Consider the following 19,092-nt stretch of genomic DNA (forward strand, 5'->3'; position numbering starts at 1 on the left):
TTACCTGTTTGAATTCGATATTTTGCCTTCGTCAATCTAATTTCTCCATAAAAGGAATGGCTATTGTAATTAACACTTGTTGGCGTTATAAAATAACAAATAGAATATATACAAAGATCCTTTTAGGTGACAAACTGTTCTAAAACTCTACATTATACTTCACATACAGTTCCACACACACATCAGATGAGCACAGATATACAACACTCTTTGACAAATGGACACGAAAAGCCTTTTTACATGTTACACTATTCATTTTTGATTCAGGCGAGAGTAAATTCAACCTCTTTCAGTCTACATTAAACTATTTACATTGAGTATGAGTGGTTGAAAGATGATACATGACGCGTATAATAGTTTGAGTGTGTGTGTGTGTGTGTGTGTGTGTGTGTGTGTGTGTGTGTGTGTGTGTGTGTGTGTGTGTGTGTGTGTGTGTGTGCGTGCGTGTTCGTGTGTATGTGTGGTCACTTGCAGCAGCCTTTCTTCTTTATTGGTTGATCCACCAATCTGACTGTGTTCACCCAAACTCTGTCTTCCTGTTCCCTCAGGACTCTGAAATATTTATTAGTTTTCATTAAAATAATTAAAATATGCAAAATAGTTATAAATATAAATATATAATCATATTATTTTTTAATATAATTATATAAATAAAATTATAAAAAATTATAATAATAACTGTTACTATAATTACCAATACACAGAGCTGCATTTAGATAAGGGGTTTTCATCCTGTGACCCCCAAAATAACAATGTCAGTGACTCGCAACCCCCAATATACTCTGGGGTGGTTACAAATATATGCAAACATTGCAAATGCAAAACACCTCTCACACACTAACAGGCCCAAGTCTATTCTTTGTTTGATTTTGTGAACGCCACTCGGTGGTCATGCTTCATGTTCAATGGCAAGTCAGTGGCCTGTATTAAATTTTAATGTATGTGAGTGCAGTAAAGGTGTCAGAAAGTTTAACACCTGGTGCCATGGAATAAATCTGCTGCATCTGACTCTACTACTGTGTCTTTAATCTAACGTAATGAGACCCCAGGGGTCGCAATCCAATGGAAAAAAATGTAGCATATGGATAAAATACGCTCATTCTAATAGTTTAATAATGTTTAAGTAAATGACTTTCTGGAAATCACCAAGCGACCCCCGCACCCCCATCCACATTATCCTTCAACCCTTTGAGCGGTCCCAATTATTAACCAATTATTTTGATAATATTATTTAAATAGCTGGTCATGTGATCTTAACATGGCCGCCACCATACATAATTTCTGCACCTTTCAAAGTAAATATACTATATAAAGTGTACACAGTGTGCAATGAGTATAACAGACAGATTCAATATAAATAGAAACAAGTATCGTTCTGATCAGATTTTTACGATAAAAAAAGAAAACCAATGCTTTCTGGGTATCATCTTTAGTTTATTGTTTGGTTCATTGTCCCTTAGCTACCTCACCATTTCATAACCCTCCTTTTTTGTGTGTGAGTTCCAGCTCTATCAGAATTATTACAAATATTGAGGCTAAATAACATTATTTTGGGTGATTTTAGTGTTCTTACCTGGCCAGATGTATCATGGCCTCCAGCACATTAGCTCCAGTATAAGCACTGCACTCATAGAACATCAGGCTTGCTTCCTAAAAACCAGCAATATATAATTAGTCTATGCATGAAGACAAATCATATTAAATAAATAACCTTCATAGTATTTAGTTATACTGAAATATATTGTGTATGTCCATACCTCTGCTAGCAGATCAGCCTCTTTTGTCTGCACTTCTCTTTCATTCTCTCTATCTGATTTATTGCCAAGGAGCATGACGGGTATAGGGTCGCCCACAGCCTCCTGTATGCTGGCTAACCAGGGACGAACTGAGCTGAAACTGTCCTCCATTGTGATGTCATAGATGACTACCACACCATCTGCTTTGCGGAAAAACTGCTTGGTAATGCTGCGATACCTGCAGGGCAAAGAGTAAGTCATGCTGGAGATTTTATCATCACTGAAATCATGATTTGGTTGTATTATAGACTACACTGGATGATAAGCTGTAGAAATGATAAAGTGTAAAGACTGAGGAATGAAAACAAAGCATGCTAACTGATGGGGAATGTTAATGTCCTGAATAAGAAGATATTGATTATATAAATGCATTTATAAATGATAAAAATCTTTTGTATGATGTTATCAGGGCCTAACCTTTCCTGGCCTGCTGTATCCCATAATTGAAGAGCCACATGACTGTCCCCCAAATTCAGTGTCCGTACACTGTAGTCAATGCCTGTACAAAAGTAGGGTGTATAAAAACATTTAATCACTTTATGCATTAAATATAGGCATATATAATAAAAAAAGTTGTATGTTTAGTTACAGTTATATGTTTATATATACATTTAATAAGGAAAAAATAAAACAACAACAAACCATTACCACATTATGGCCACTAGAGTGTACTGCTGAGTAACATTTCTGTTTATGAACTGCTCCAAAACCCCTTGAAATTCATTTAATATGCATATATAATAACAAAGGTTGTATATTTAGTTATAGTTATATGTTTAGATGTATATTCTAAAAAGGAAAAAATATATAACAAACCATTACCACATTATGGCCACTAGAGTGTACTGCTGAGTAACATTTCTGTTTATGAACTGCTTCAAAAACCCTTGAAATTCACTTAATATGTATATATAATAACAAAAGTTGTATATTTAGTTATAGTTATATGTTAAGATATATATTCTAAAAAGAAAAAAATATATAACAAACCATTACCATATTATGGCCACTAGAGTGTACTGCTGAGTAACATTTCTGTTTATGAACTGCTCCAAAATAAAATAAAAGCACTTGAAATTCACTTAATATGTATTCAAAAATGGAATTACACAAATAAACTTTATTATAGGTGCAAACTAATTTGTTTACTGCATGACAATTCACAATTTGTCTCTATAATTTAGATTTATTTTAAAAATAAACTACAAAGTGTGCATTTCTTAATGAACACTTAAGAAATATGATTCTAGTTGTAACTGCATTATTGAACTAAATATTATAAGACAACAAAATAACATTGACTAAATGTTCACTTGGAACCAGCTAGTTTCAATTAACAACAACAACAACAACAAGTTCAGCCTAAATTTTGTGGATGCTATTTGATTTAATAGATTTTTTTTTTGCAAATTATTATTATGCAAAGAGGTAAAAATTGGCTAGGAATGACTTACAAATGAAAATCAGAACAGTAACAGAGAAAAAACAGGTACAGGCAGGTGTGTATGTGTGCATGTAAAGGTAACTGGGTGAACAGGTCAAAGTATACAAATAAGAGAACATGAAAAGTATACAACATGCATAACAGTAGAATCTGGTTTAATTTCTGATACTACAGTGAAATTCATCTTTGTTTTGCCCAGATTTATTAAGTCCAGGGAGAAATGGTCTAGAATGTGAATTGATGGTGTTTGACATAATCTGCTGTGCTATGTGAGCCAGGTTTAAATGCAGAGAGTGTGACTTCTCAAGCTCTCTCATGTGATGCTGCCTGCTTTAAGAACTCCGTCTATTATAGCTGTGTGGCATAGTAGGCTTTAACTAGCACACACATTCAATGTTTTAAAAAATCTTTAAGAAGCAATAACATGCACAACGATAATGTGGAATATTCAGATGTCAAATGCTATGAAATTTGTAACATTTTCCAGTGCAGAATAAATTAAACCTGATAAAACAAGATAAATTCCAAAAAAATTTACACATAGGACCAAAACGTTTTTCCTGAAAACCCCTTATTGCATGTGTTGAAAGGTCAACTCATTCATTCATTTTTTTTCGGCTTAGTTCCTTTATTAATCCAGGATCGCCACAGCGGAATGAACCACCAACTTATCCAGCACATGTTTTACGCAGTAGATGCCCTTCCAGCTTCAACCCATCTCTGGTAAACATCCATACACACTCATACACTATGGAAAATTTTGCCTACCCTATTCACCTGTACCGCATGTCTTTGGACATCCCACGCGAATGCGAGGAGAACATGCAAACTCCACAAAAAAACGCCAACTGACCTAGCCGAGGCTCGAACCAGCGACCTTCTTGCTGTGAGGCGACAGCACTACCTACTTCGACACCACGTAGCCTTGAAAGGTCAACTCTTCAAAGTTTGATTGTAAATCTCAGCTTACCCACAGTGACCGAGGTGGCAGAATGAAACTGTCCATCACAGAAGCGACGCAGCAGTGCAGTTTTGCCAACACTGGAATTTCCCACCAGAATGACCTTAAAAAGGCGCTGAGGAGAGGCAGTGGCACCTTCTGTGGGACCCTGTATTTGAAAAAATACATAAAGTGACTTGTTAAAACTACAACTAACCAGTAGTTGCACTCAAATGGGACATCTTTTAGACATTTTAGACTCTTTTAGTTCTTGTTATCTGGCAAATTTCTTGCACTAAAACATTTTCACTCTCGCTGATATTTAAATGAAACAATAATCATTTTGTTACTGTATCTTTAAGACTTTGATGAAAATATTTTCACGTTTAATGAGGTAATTTTTGCTTTGGTAGTCGGTTTAGTAGTCTCAAACATCTATAGACTGAGACAATTGCGTGTAATGTCACAGTTTTTGCACATAATTGCCTTTAAAATGAAATAACAACCGCATCATTTTCAAAATGTCAAATGCCTTTTAAATGTTGCTGCGTACAGGGTCTAAAATTCCTTAAGCAGCATAAAATGCCTGTTTTTAGTGTTATGCATTCATTTTAACTAATTATAATGCTCCACCATCACCAACCACATTCCACTGGCCACTTTTGGGTGAGTAAAAGCAGCCAGTTGGCAGGCATTATGCAAATGTGTAACATGGTGACATACACTGTTAACAACTTCTTGCTGAATCTACAGTAACTTGCTGGCAGCAGTTCGCCAGTAACTTACTGTAACTCACAATGTAAATTACTGTCAATTGTGACAATGCAACATTAAAATACAGTAACATTCTGCACAACTGTCCTACAGTAAAATACAGTTCATATTACAGTTAAATACTGTGTAATTTACAAAAATTGTCAGCAGTATAAATCACAGATATATTTATATATATATATTTCAAGAGTTCCCACTTAGATATGCTTGGTGTATAAAGCAGGTTTGGCATGCTGTCCCGGGAGAGAACCCTGAGCTCGGAGATATTTGAGCCCAGGGCTCCCGCCCGGTCGATAAGCATATCAGGAGATCCGAGATCAGGTAGGTCTCGAGAGCTCCCCGTTTAGAATAGGGAGGAAAAGGAGGAGATGGGGTGGAAGGGGGGATTCTTCCAAACAAAGATAGAAACAGTAGGGAGAAAATGATCCATTTATAGTAAACTAGGATCACTCTGATTGGATTATTACTGATTACAGATGAGTGGCCAGACGTGCTCAATCATATCACGTGCTCCTTTCGAAATTAGTTTATGAAACTTCACTTTTTGATAGAGATTGACATACTTTGTTTGGAACTTTGTTACTTTCCAAATTGTTTACACACACAAACATGCTTGCTGAGGCAAAGGTAAAAGCATAAGAAGTGTCCTTTTAAAATGCATATATTTACAAATTAAATAAGGACTCTATGTGGTGCAGGAATATATCAAATGTATGCAATCCTTATTACAAAATCCTATATGAAAATCTTTCTGAACTACTCTACTAATGACCTGCTGGAGGGTCTCCTTCCCGACAGGCTGACCGCGAGCAGATGAGGGCATGTTTGTTCTGATCCACCTCTTTTTAGATGGCTTCTTCGTCCTGACTGGTGGAGGAGAGTCAGCAGAGGCCAGAGACACATTAGACGGGTAAAGCCAGCTGCTCTCTTGATCTCCCTGAGCTTCATCTTCTCCCTGCTCGCTCTTCTTCCTCTTCACTCAGCTGATGAAGAAGAAGATGAGGGTCTCCCTGCAGAAGGTGAGGAAGGTGGTCTTCCTCGATGGATATGACTCTGCGTAGAGGCCAACCATCAGGTGGTCCGTCCTCCACATCCTCCCCAACATTCACATTATCCGAGCCTCCAGTTAATTTCCGAGATCTCTTATCCACCTCTGCCTTCTCATCATCCCCTGTGGTGAAGGGTGAACAGTGGGTATTTGCCGGAGAGGAGGGCTTCCTGTTAAAGCGCTGAGTCACTTCCTCTTTAGAAACTTCTCTGAAATGACAAAGAGAGTAAATGTTTCCATGTTGCTAATTAATACGTGTAGCTATTAATTAGTAGAGAGTGTGGAGGATTTCTCACTTCTTGACAGATGGTTTCCTCTCAGTGTATTTTATTGAGGATGCGCTCACTCTTTGCTTGCGAGAGGATTTCTTCATTGAATTACTGCGTTTCTGATCAAAATAGGAGATTTGCATTCATATTTCATTATAACCATAATGTCCAAACTTATGTTTTGATCTTGAGACACAAAATATGCATATATATTAAAAATATGAGACATCAAGGTGGCACAGATCGCCTCACAGCAAGAAAGTTGCTGGTTCGAGCCCCAACTGGGTCAATTGGCATTTCTGTGTGGAGTTTGAATGTTCTCGTGGGTTTTTTTCAGGTGCTCCGGTTTCCCCCACAGTCCAAAGACATGCAGTATAGGTGAATTCATTCATTCATTTTCTTTTCGGCTAAGTCCCTTTATTAATCTGGGGTCGCCACAGCGGAATGAACCGCCAACTTATCCAGCATATGTTTTCACGTAGTGGATGCCCAGCCACAACCCATCACTGGGAAACACACACACTCATTCACACACTCATATACTACGGTCACTTTTTAGCCTGCCCAATTCACCTGTACATGTCTTTGGACTTGTGGGGGAAACTGGAGCACCCGGAGGAAACCCACGCGAACATGGGGAGAACATGCAAATTCACACAGAAATGCCAGCTGACCCAGCCAAGGCTCGAATCAGCGACCTTCTTGCTGTGAGGCGAACGTGCTACCCACTGTGCCACCGCGTCGCCACATAGGTGAATTGAATAAGCTAAATTGGCCATGTGAATGAGTATGAGTGTGAATGCAAGAGTCTATGGGTGTTTCCCATACACTCGTACTGTATTACGGCTGGAAGGGCATCCGCTGCGTAAAACATATGCTGAATAAGTTTGCGGTTCATTCCGCTGTGGCGACCCCTGATTAATAAAGGGACTAAGCCGAAAAGAAAATGAATAAATGAAAAGATATAATAAAAAATATATATTTTTAGAATGACTTCATAAAATATAATGATTTACTGTATGTGTCTGTTATAATAAGTAATAAAATAAATTAAATTAAGTATTTTTAATATTTAAATGAAATATAAAGTATTTATAAATATATATATCCTTTTTATGTTACAAATTTACTTGCAAAGTTAAGTTAAAAAAACAAAAACCTTTTTTTTTACTTATTTTAACAGACACATACAGTAAATTATTATTATTACAGTAAGTCATTATAAAATAAAAATAATTAGTTTTCATATTTTTTATATATGCATATATGGTGTCTTTGTTTAGATTTTATTTTAATATGTTTTGTTTTACTTTACTTTGAAAAAGCTCAAAATATAAGTTTGGCCCCTATAGTTATAAATACAAACATTTAATATTTAATATAAATATTACATTTAAAAATTAAAAAGCACTTAGTTATTTGCTAAAACATTATTTCGATTCATTTTTGTTGATTATAACTTACCTGAATCTGAAGTAAATAATTAAAATAAATACATGTAAAAAACAACACTACAAATTAAAATAAATATTAAAATACTAAAATAAATACTAAAATGAAGATTTAAAAAAAATATTGAAATGGAAAATAAAAATCAGTAAACTTATTAAAATACAAATCAAAAAACATATTAAAATAAAATCTAAACAAAGACACAAAATATGCATATATTGTATAAAAAATGTAAATACAAAATATTTAAATTATATAAAATGAGTTTTTAGTTTTTTAACTTAAATTTGTAAGCTATTTTGTAATATTAAATATGTATATATGTTTATATTATAATTATATTATATATATGTTTATATTATAGTTTCTCAAAAATTTATAAATATATAATAAATAAACAAAATAAATGTTTTTAATATTTAAATTTAATATAAAGTATATATTTACTTTAAATATTACATTTCAATATTTAAAACAGTTATTGTAATATTTATTATTTCATTATTTCATTTCTGTTTATTATAACTTCCCTGAATAGGAAATAAATATTAATTAAAATAGATATAAGTTAAAAAAAATAAATGAACTAATTAAAAATGTACTAAAATAAAGATTAAAAGTCTTAATTAAATATTAAATAACTAAATAAACTAAATAACTAATAAACTAAATAACTAAATAAATTAAATAAAATAAAAAAATTTAATAAAATGAGTAAACTTACCAGAAAGCTGATATCTCGCTCATCTCTTAGATGCTTATTCATTTCTCTGCAAGAAAACCAAATCATTCGAGAGTTTAGTTTGTTTTGACACACTTTATACAGGTGTGTGTCAGTCTCACCTGAGCAGATCCAGCTGTTTCATCAAGCTATGTTTTTCCCTCTGCAAGCCTTCAGTGACTCTGTACATCTCCCTGTGGAAAAAAAAAAACGCACAATATACTCAAAGATACAGAGCAGATCTCTACGAATGAATATAAAACACATGCACAGACTAACATCTCTCTTTCCTCCTGCAGTCGAGAGGCCTGCTCCTGCAGAATAGCCAGCTGCTCCTGAGCCACAACCAGCTCTTCACAAGTGTGCTCCAGGTCACGGGACAGCTCTTCGTTGTTCATTTTCAGCTTCACGTTCTCCAGTCGACTCTCCTGCTGTTCACTGTGAAGGTCACGGCACTGACGCTCCAGCTGATCAAATCAACACACAAAGGGTTGTATTTAACAAAAGTATGAGATTTAGTATACTGTAAATTAGTATCACTGCTCAACAGCACTCACTCTCCTCTGTTTTTGGAAAAGTTGCTCTAATTCTTGTTCTTTACCCCGAAGCAGCTGCTGTAGGTCCTGACTGCGTATCTGCAGGCTTTCAGAGTCCTAGAGAATTAATATATGAATTAATTTCAGGTCAGACTGATTTAATCTGCATAATATACCCATAATATTCCTAAATGAGATGAAGAGATGAAATATGCACAGTTTGAGACTGTAATATAGTTAATTTGGCTAACACTGAGGGGACAATACCAAATGTATGAACATTATTGTTTATTCATTCATTTTCTTTCAGCTTAGTCCCTTATTTATTAGAGGTCACCACAGCTAAATAAGTGGATGCCCTTTCAGCCGTAATCCAGTACTGGGAAACACCCTCACACTTACATTCACACACACACACTCGTACACTTGGACCAATTTTGTTTTACCCAATTCACCTATAGCGCATGTCTTTTGACTGTAAGGGTAACTGGAGCACCTAGAGAAAACCCACGCAAACGCAGAGAGAGCATGCAAACTCCATGCATACGCCACTGTGCCGCCCCAACATTTATCTTTCAAAAGTAAAATCAATAAATAAACAAACAAAATATGAATATAAATATTTGTAAACAAGTGTCTTTAACTCATCAATGTCACATTTAGTTGAATAAACTCCAGTAAAAGCACCAATATCTGAGATATTATTACATTTGTAAAAAAGATTCTTTAAATATTACACATATTTCAATTTTTTTCATTTTAAAGCTGTATCAGTATCCAAGACTCCCGTCACAACATATAAAATCATGTTAGAACTTTTTTGTATTATTATTATTATTATAAATGTTATAAAAATGCTGCTTTTTAAAAAAATCATGCATATTTTAATGATTCTTTGATGAGCAGAAAGAACAAAAAATGCATTTATTAACCTTCAAACTTTGTTTACTGACCATTTTGAGCAATTTAATGAATCAAATGTGAATGTCATGAAGGTCTCTATTTCTTTTAAGGGCAGCACGATGACTTAGTGGTTAGAACTGTCGCCTCACAGCAAGAAGGTCACTGGTTTGAGTCTTGGCATGGGCCATTTGGCTTTTCTGTGGGGAGTTTGCAAGTTTTTGTGGGTTTCCTCTGGGTGCTCCGGTTTCCCCCACAGTCCAGAGAAATGCTCTATAGGTGAATTGAATAAACTAAATTGGCCATAGTGTATAAGAGTGTGTGTGCATGCCAGAGTGAGTGTTTCCTAGTAGTGGGTTGCGACTGGAGGGCATCTGTTGCGTAACAACCATCTGTTGCGTAAACATATGCTGGAATAGTTGGCGGTTCATTCCACTGTGGCGACCCCTGATAAATAAGTGATTAAGCCAAAGGAAAATGAATAAATGAATTAAAAAAAAAGATTGAGCACAAACTTCTGAGTAAGTGTCTACAGTATAATCTTATTTTACCTTTAGATTTGCTCGATCTTTTTCATGAATGATCTGCTGCTCCATTTCCTCATATAATCTCTGAATTTCAGTGTCATGTGTGACTGCTTTCCTGCACAATATGACAATTTAAATCATAAACTTAGTTTTGAAAAAGAATTTTAAAAAACGTGACACATGATATTGCCTCAAAAATTACTCTAATAATATCACCCGCACAGTATTTGGATTGCAAAACACTGGCTGAGACATTTAGATTCTGTTAGATAATAGTTTAATTCTATTTGTAGATTTTTTTAGAGTTCATAACAAACTCAGTGGAGCCTATGCCACACTAAACACATACAGTTGACGTCAGAATTATTAGCCCCCCTTTGAATTTTTTTCTTCTTTTATAAATATTTTCCAAATGATGTTTAACAGAGCAAAGAAATTTTCACAGTATGTCTGATAATATTTTTTCTTCTTATTTGTTTTATATAAGCTGGAATAAAAGCAGTTTTTAATTTTTTAAACACCATTTTAGGGACAAAATATTAGCCCCTTTAAGCAGTTTTTTTCTCCATAATCTACAGAACAAACCATCATTATACAATAACTTGCCTAATTACCCTAACCTGCCTAGTTAAGCCTTTAAATGTCACTTTAAGCTGTACAGAAGTGTCTTAAAAAACATCTAATCAAATATTATTTACTGTCATCATGCCAAAGATAAAATAAATAGTTGTTAAAACAATTATGTTTAGAAATGTGTTGAACAAATCTTCTCTCCGTTAAACAGAAATTGAGGAATAATTAAACAAGCGGTCTAATAATTCAGGGGGGCTAATAACTCTGACTTCAACTGTATATTTGAGGGGAAAAAAACCATTTAAACAGCACATGTTGCATACCACATCATTCTGACCTAGATCTGATATAAAATACTCTTTCTTTCCCACCCAAAAGTATGTAAAAACTTGGTGAACTCCTAAGCTTAGCGGTCACTGGAGATGGCTAGAGCAGCATTCTATAGCGCATTACATTAAGCCTCTAAGCAGAGATTATTTACCATTGTAGACGATTAAGAATACAAAGCAGATTAATGGCTCCTAAACATGCTAATGCTCACAGTTCATGCATGTTGTTACCTCCTAAGGGCGCTTTCCATCTCCCTCCTCTCATGTTGCGCTTCTTTGATCTGAAACGTAACACGGGACAGGAACTCTTCAAAGTTGGACAAGAGGTGAGGCTCGTCTTTTCTGAGCTGGGCCCACAGGCTTCTGACTTCACTTGGACTGAATGAAAGAATGAATTGTTAATATCTAGCCAAATATTACAGTTTTTCTTGTTTGCTTTGACCTGGTTAGAGAAACTAGGATCCTCTCCATTTTCCTCATCATTATCCCTGCAGAGCAGAAGACATGTCTTGCGAATGTGTAAACCCTTTCTCATTGGATTAACACATTTTCCCCAACGTTTTTCAAAACAGTTAACACGGATGTTATTTAAGCAGTTCAAACCCCATTGTTTTAGCTATGTTAACCGAACAGAAACCATCTATTCCTAACTATTAGAAACTATCAAGATGAATTTGAAATCTCTGAAGCACCAGTTTGACACTTCTTCACATAAATCTTCAATTAGCAATCAGTCTGCAAACCCCATAAAAAAGGTGGTAGGCCTATATTGATCTTTGCCAGCATGCATGGAGGAGGTCAATAGTGGCTATGTCTCTATACTCCTTATAGATTTTACTTTATTTTGGTTTACATGTGTTTGCTGCAATATTTACAGTATTTAATTGGGTTTTTGTTTGTTTTTTTTTACAGTATTTCAGTTTTCAGCCACAGTTTCATGGATTCAATAAGATTTTACTCAAAGCATTTCTTATTCTGGATCCTATTCTTTGCAAAATTTGGCACAGCCTACATTGAAAGACAACAAACGGCACTAGCAGTAGGCTACAATGTCGAGCAATGGTGCACTGATTCACACTGAGTTCTGTATTTTGTTGTCCGTTGTGTAATGCTTGATTGAAAGAGCCCTTATACTTGTTTGCAATTTGTGTTGTTTGAAGGCAAAATTTGTTATCAATATCTCATTTTGACCATGAGTGCCGCTGTTTAGGCCAGTGTGTTAACTGTGTTGAAAATGTGGAGTTTCAGTTGACGGCTGCATCAAAGCAATCAAGAAAAACTGTATTTACTGTCATCATGGCAAAGCTAAAATAAATCAGCTATTAGAAATGAGTCATTCAGACTGTTATGTTTAGAAATGTGCTAAAAAAATCTCTCCGATAAACAGAAATTGGGAAAAAATATTCAGGTAAGCTAATAATTCTGACCTCAACTGTATGTTTAGTAACTGCAATTGTAAAATGTAAATGTAAAGTGTAAAGACATCAGTACTGACTCCTCAAACACATTGCTGGCCCCCAGGCTCTCCATCAGCATGCTGAAGTGTCTTTCTTCATCATCCTCCATTGTCTTAATTAGCTGTTCGTCCTCTGAACTCTGACCAGCAGCTTCTGGAGCTTTCTGAGAGGGTTTAGTGATTAGTTCCTCTGTCATGGAGGCTCTCCGTCCATGAAGAAAGCTACCTAGGGAACATTTAAGAGACAGACTTCGGATTGAATGAACGAATGAATGAATGAATGGATGGATGGATGGATGGATGGATGGATAAATGGAAGGATAAATGGATGGATGGATGGATGGATAAATGGATGGATGGATGGATGATTGGATAAATGGATGGATAAATGGATGGAAGGATGGATGGATGGACAAAGAACCCAGGAATAGGAAGAGAAGTAATTTACATAGATGAATGAATAGATGAGTGAATGGAAGTATGAATGAATGAATGAATTAATGAATGAATGAATGAATGAATGAATGAATGAACGAACGAACGAACGAACGAACGAACAAATGAACGAATGTACAGAGCATTCATTTTGTCTGTTGTTTCAATAAAACACATTGATTGTTTAATTTGTTTTAACTTTAAGTATAAATCATGACTATTATAGAGTAAAACGTTTTCCATGACTTACAGAAGACATCAGTTAAAATCTCTCTCAGTGTAACAATAGATACCAACTAATTCTTGCCAGATGCAAAAATCACGTATTAAATAGCCTGGATAAAATATTACACAATGCATATAAGACATGTTCGTGATGTTTTAATCATTATGATCAGAAAAGGTTTGTTGATTAAATTGAACTAAAAACATCTGTTGAGTTGAAAAATAATATCAAATTATTTCGTCTGTATTTTGACACTTTATTTTATCGTCAGTTTGAAACATTACAGCAGACACTTCACTGTTATTTAATGTGCATTTGTATGTATATAAATGTGCTTAATGTGATCTGTATAATAAATAGTAATTGACTTTTAAAGAGTTCTGCTTGACTAGAAACTTACTGAATCCAGAGGAAAACTTTCCCAGTGTTAGAAATCCATTTTTGTCGATGTCTAAAGAGTCAAAGACATTCTCAAGTTCCTCAGCAGTGAGCGGCAGTTCTTTGTGTAGTCTCTAAAAAAGGAGAATAATAATATATACTCAATGAATACGTGGGTTAACATTATTTTCTGTACTCTACCACCATATCTTGTACTAATAAAAGATTGTTATAAAAAAAAACCTTAATAAGAGGAGATATAATGTAACATACAGTATGCATCCTCAGTGTTTTAGAAAAATAGAGAATATTTTGAATACATACATATATAAACATATAACATATTTAACAATGTACACTTGAGTGCACACAACTCTTGAATAGAACTGAATAGTTTTAAACAACAACAATAATAATATAATAATAAAATGTACTTTAATTAATTGAAAAAAATAAACAAAAACACTAAAGTAAAATAAAACAATAAAATATAAATATAAAAATATATAGCAAATAATAGTAAATATTAATAATAATAATAATAATAATACAAATAAAATAGAATAAAATTAAATAATATGAAATTTTAATAAAATAAAAAAAACGAAATAAAGTAAAATAAAACAATAAATAAAAGAAAATTATAAAAAGCAAAAAATACATAAATAACAACAACAACAACAACAACCACCACAATAATAATAATAATAATAAAATGTTTTATTATTTATTATGTTTTTATAATTAAATTTTTTTATTAATTAAAAAAGTAAAATAAAACAATAAAATCAAATGTAAATATAAATATAAATAAATAAATATTATATATTATATATATATATATATATATATATATTATATATATATATATATATATTATATATATATATATATATATAATAAAATTGTAAAGTAAACAAATAAACAAACAAACAAATAAATAAATAAAATAACCTGTTTTTTTACCCTCATATCAGTGCGTGTGATAAAGCCCTTTCCCTCGCTGTCACAGATGTGGAAGAAATCCTCTAACTTGTCAACCATGTCAGTTTGTCCCCATCCTGCCTCCTTCTTCACACTTTTCCTTGGCTGTGGCTTCGGCTGCTTTTCATCCTTGCCTGATCCACTGCTGATGACCCGTCTGACTCTAACATGTTCAGTCTCTGACATGATTACAGCTCAGTTTATCTTGACCAACAGGTGAAGATACAAAGGCAACAGATGTGACAGTGTAATGAAATGAACTCCAGTAAAACACTCAAATTAAGGAGTCATAACTCAGAGCTGTATTGAAAGCCTGATGTGGGTCCCACCTGGAAGAAACTGAAAAAGTGTAACATGTTAACAATCCTTTGCATCTTTAGCAATGTTAAGACTTTGAGAATCAATTGATGACTTTTGCATATGTGCAAGCCATAAGTTTAAACTTCCCAGTCTTGTTTCAACTTTTTAAAGTTAAATACATAAATAAATAAGTGTATAAATATATAAATAAATTATTGAATGAATGAATGAATGAATAAATAAATAAATAAATAAATAAATAAACAAACAAACAAACAAATAAATAAATAAATAAATAAATAAATAAATAAATAAATAAATAGATAGATAAATAAATAAATAAATAAATAGATAAATAAATAAAAACTTACTTAGCTGCATGCATACATACATACATACATGCATACATACATACATACATACATACATACATACATACATACATACATACATACATACATACATACATACATACATACACATATAAAGTTCCTACCTTAACAACAAAACCATCTTTTACTAGGTGTATCCCTACAGAAGAGTTAGTATAAAGTGATAAATCCTGTGCATGAATGTTGTGAACAGCCACCGATTGAACAGCCAGGTTTAAATACTCATGTGCGAGCGCGCGCGTGCACATCTTGCGCAGTCACTGAAAGAGAGGAAGTCTTTTTTATTATTTAGCTCACTTGAACAGGAGTATTAGTAAAATAATGTTGACTGAATATGATTATTATCAAGAACAACATTCATTTAAGCAGTCTGTGACGGTGGTCATAAACCAGTAACACCAGAATTGGAAGATTATTGTATATTCTAGATATAAGACCACGAAGAAAGAGAACTCAATGAGGGGCATCTGTGCAAAGATGACGCAAGCATTAAAATAAGATAAGTAAACAAACTAATCTACTAACTAACTAACTAAAAATAAAAAAACACAAAATAAATAAATAACATAGTTGATAGGTGTAAATATGTAGTTGGAAAATAATTTGAGGACAATGGGAGGACAAAGAAAAAATGATGCTCTTTGCTACTGTTTTTTAAATGAACGCATCGCAGGGTTTTGGGAGATTTTAATGTTTACTGTGTTGACACTTCAGCATGTGAAAAGAATCTGAATCATTTGTGTAAGTTTAAAACTGTTTAATAGTTTGTTTGTTTGACTTTATTCTGTAGAATGTAGCCTAATCCTTTTTTCAGATTTTCTTCTGCTTATCATTATGTGTTTGCTAAACTCATATGTAAATATTAATATAATAACAAGCCTATTCAAATTAATAAATATTAAAAGTTAGGCCATTAAAATCGCAATAAATAACAAGAAATAGGCAATGATTTGCTGTCATCTGCTGGACAAATATAATATTGCACAGACATGTTTATTGCTGTTTTTAATAATAGTATTTATTAGTATTTATATTAGCACTGCTATTATTATTAATAATAATAATAATAATAATAATAATAATAATATTTTCCCAGTGCTAGAAGGCTGGTTAAGTAGGCGGTTCATTCTGCTGTGGCGACCCCTGATAAATAAGGAGACTAAGCCGAAGCAAATATGAATGAATGATGATAATATTATTATTGTTCTTTTTATTATTATTATTATTATTATTATTATTATTATTATTATTATTATTATTATCCAAGGTATACCTGCTAAGCTAATTAATTCATTCATTTTCTTTTCTGCTTAATCCCTTTATTAACCTGGGGTCGCCACAGCGGAATGAACCGCCAACTTATCCAGACAATTTAGCCTACCCAATTCACTTTCGGGAAACCAAAGCACCCAGAGGAAAACCACGCGAACACAGGAGAACATGCAAACTCCACACAGAAATGCCAACTGACCCAGCCGAGACCTTCTTGCTGTGAGGCGATTGTACTACCCATTTACACTAATTTACAGAGGAACAACCTGGTTAAAAAATAAACATTTATTAAAATTTGTCATTATAAAAAAATTCTTTATAAGTTGTAGGTATTTGAAGTGTATTCAGACTTACAAAAATTATTCATCCGTGTTTGTCTGTGCTGTGTTCATCATATAATCTTCAGTGTTTCTGTATCATCTGCTTTAAGTTTAGTGTGTTTATCTCCAGGCTGACTTCTGACTGACACGAGTCTGTCCTCAGTGAAGTGTCTCTTCTTGACGCTGGAGGAGGAGTCCCGCTCATCAGCGCTCATACTTTATTGATATATATGGAGAAAATCCAAATGCTGCTTTCTGATTTGTCACTGATTGTGTTTGATGATTTCCTCTGTTGTGTCTAATAAGGTAACAGTGAGAGTCATTGGCAGCTGTGAGTCTCTCTCTCTCTCTTTAGGAGCTCACAGGAGACACTTTCTTCAGTCTGAGCAGAGGATAAACTTGTGCTTGTGTTCTGAGTTGAAGAAATAGTTTGTGTTATGATGGGGAAACTGATGCTGATGCTTCTGGTGTTTACAGCAAAACTCATCACGTCTGGTAGGTACTGTACATACTCAGGGTCAAAAGTAATGTTATACTTTGCATACTATAGTTGATATTTTTATTATATGTCTCACTTATGTGTAGACGGTGTGAATGTGAGGTTGGTGAATGGCAATAATCCCTGTGCTGGTCGAGTGGAGGTTCTTCAAAACGATCAGTGGGGAACAGTGTGTCAGCGTTACTGGGATATTGTCGATGCTGCAGTGTTGTGTAGAGAACTGAACTGTGGGACCGCTGTAAAACCAACATATAATGCTCACTTTGGACAAGGATCAGGATCTATTTTAATGGCTTATGTACGCTGCAGTGGATCAGAGACTGCACTGAAAGACTGTAATTCTTACAGCTACTTGTCAAGTAAATGTAATCATGCTGAAGATGCTGGTGTCGTCTGTTCAGGTAAGCTGCCCCAAAACTAAGTTTGTTGTTACAAGACTTTCATAATTCTCCTTTAAGCTGTATAATGCATCTGATATATTGTCAACAAACAACCAATGCTAACCCTTTAAAGCAGTAAATCCGTTTAATTGTTTTGTTTATAATAATACAGTATATTCATCCTCATTCCTTATTTCCTTATAATAAACTGTTAAGGAGGGAATCTCCAGTAAACATGTCGATTCATCTACAGACAGTCTAACATAACAATCTTATTTACATCATTCATTTGATAACAATTTTACCCAAAGAATGTACAGATTAAGTGAATTAATGAAATACGAGGTCAAAAAATTATTGTTAGTATTCTCTGGCTATCCATGTGAGTAAAGATGTTTAATGAACTTTGTTTCTTTATAATTTAATAATTTATCATATTTTATAATAGGACAAGGACTTCGGCTTGTGAATGGGTTTCATCTGTGCTCTGGGAGATTAGAAGTGATGTTTGGCAACACCTGGGGTTCAGTGTGTGACGCTGCCTTTGACCAGCAGGATGCAGAGGTTGTGTGCAGACAGTTGGACTGTGGGGCTCCTGTACAGGTGCTGAGAGCAGCTGCTTTTGGCAAAGGGAAAGGTCGAGTTTGGTCAGAGGAGATTCAGTGCAGTGGAAATGAGTCTCACATTCACACCTGTCCCAAATTATCAACACAGAAGCAAGGCTGTTCCCATGACAATGATGTTGGATTGATCTGTTCTGGTTGAGTATAAATATTCTTGAAATAAATTATATATACATAATATATATTAGGGGTTTTCAATCAGTGAATTTCAATGTTTAAAAGAAAAGCATGCACAAATGTTCTGATAAATAAAAATATGATTTAGTTAATCATTAACACAAATAACTATTAGAAACAATAATATATTAGTAATAATTGAATTAAAATTAATGAATGAATAAATCAAAATAATCAAATGAAATAAAAAGATTTTTTTCATTTAACTTAGTGCCTTATTTATCAGGGGTCACCACAGCAGAATGAACCACCAACTATTCCGGCATGTTTTTTTATGCAGCGGATGCCCTTTTAAGCCGCTACCCAATACTGGGAAACACCCATACACTCTCACACTCTCA

The 19,092-nt window shown here is 33.9% G+C and overlaps 2 protein-coding genes across 2 annotated transcripts; one reads left to right on the top strand and one right to left on the bottom strand.

The window, feature by feature from the left end:
- Positions 1–458: 458 nt before the first annotated feature.
- cracr2ab (calcium release activated channel regulator 2Ab) lies at positions 459–15,022 on the bottom strand. The gene is given in 17 exon segments (XM_056455100.1): positions 459–552; positions 1,574–1,650; positions 1,758–1,974; positions 2,214–2,295; positions 4,211–4,349; positions 5,727–5,909; positions 5,911–6,211; positions 6,299–6,390; positions 8,448–8,493; positions 8,567–8,638; positions 8,724–8,911; positions 9,002–9,097; positions 10,432–10,522; positions 11,541–11,687; positions 12,805–12,991; positions 13,827–13,938; positions 14,771–15,022. Coding segments are annotated over 17 exon segments (2,322 nt in total). The 5' UTR covers positions 14,975–15,022; the 3' UTR covers positions 459–464.
- Positions 15,023–17,469: 2,447 nt separating this feature from the next.
- On the top strand, positions 17,470–17,905 carry LOC130223540 (scavenger receptor cysteine-rich domain-containing group B protein-like; the record flags this gene model as incomplete). The annotated part of the gene is made up of 2 exons (XM_056456380.1): positions 17,470–17,567; positions 17,658–17,905. Coding segments are annotated over exons 1-2 (306 nt in total), but the record flags the coding sequence as incomplete, so codon positions are not given.
- Between the last annotated feature and the right edge of the window lie 1,187 nt (positions 17,906–19,092).

This window comes from Danio aesculapii, chromosome 4, assembly GCF_903798145.1.
Source record: "Danio aesculapii chromosome 4, fDanAes4.1, whole genome shotgun sequence".
NCBI lineage: Eukaryota > Metazoa > Chordata > Actinopteri > Cypriniformes > Danionidae > Danio > Danio aesculapii.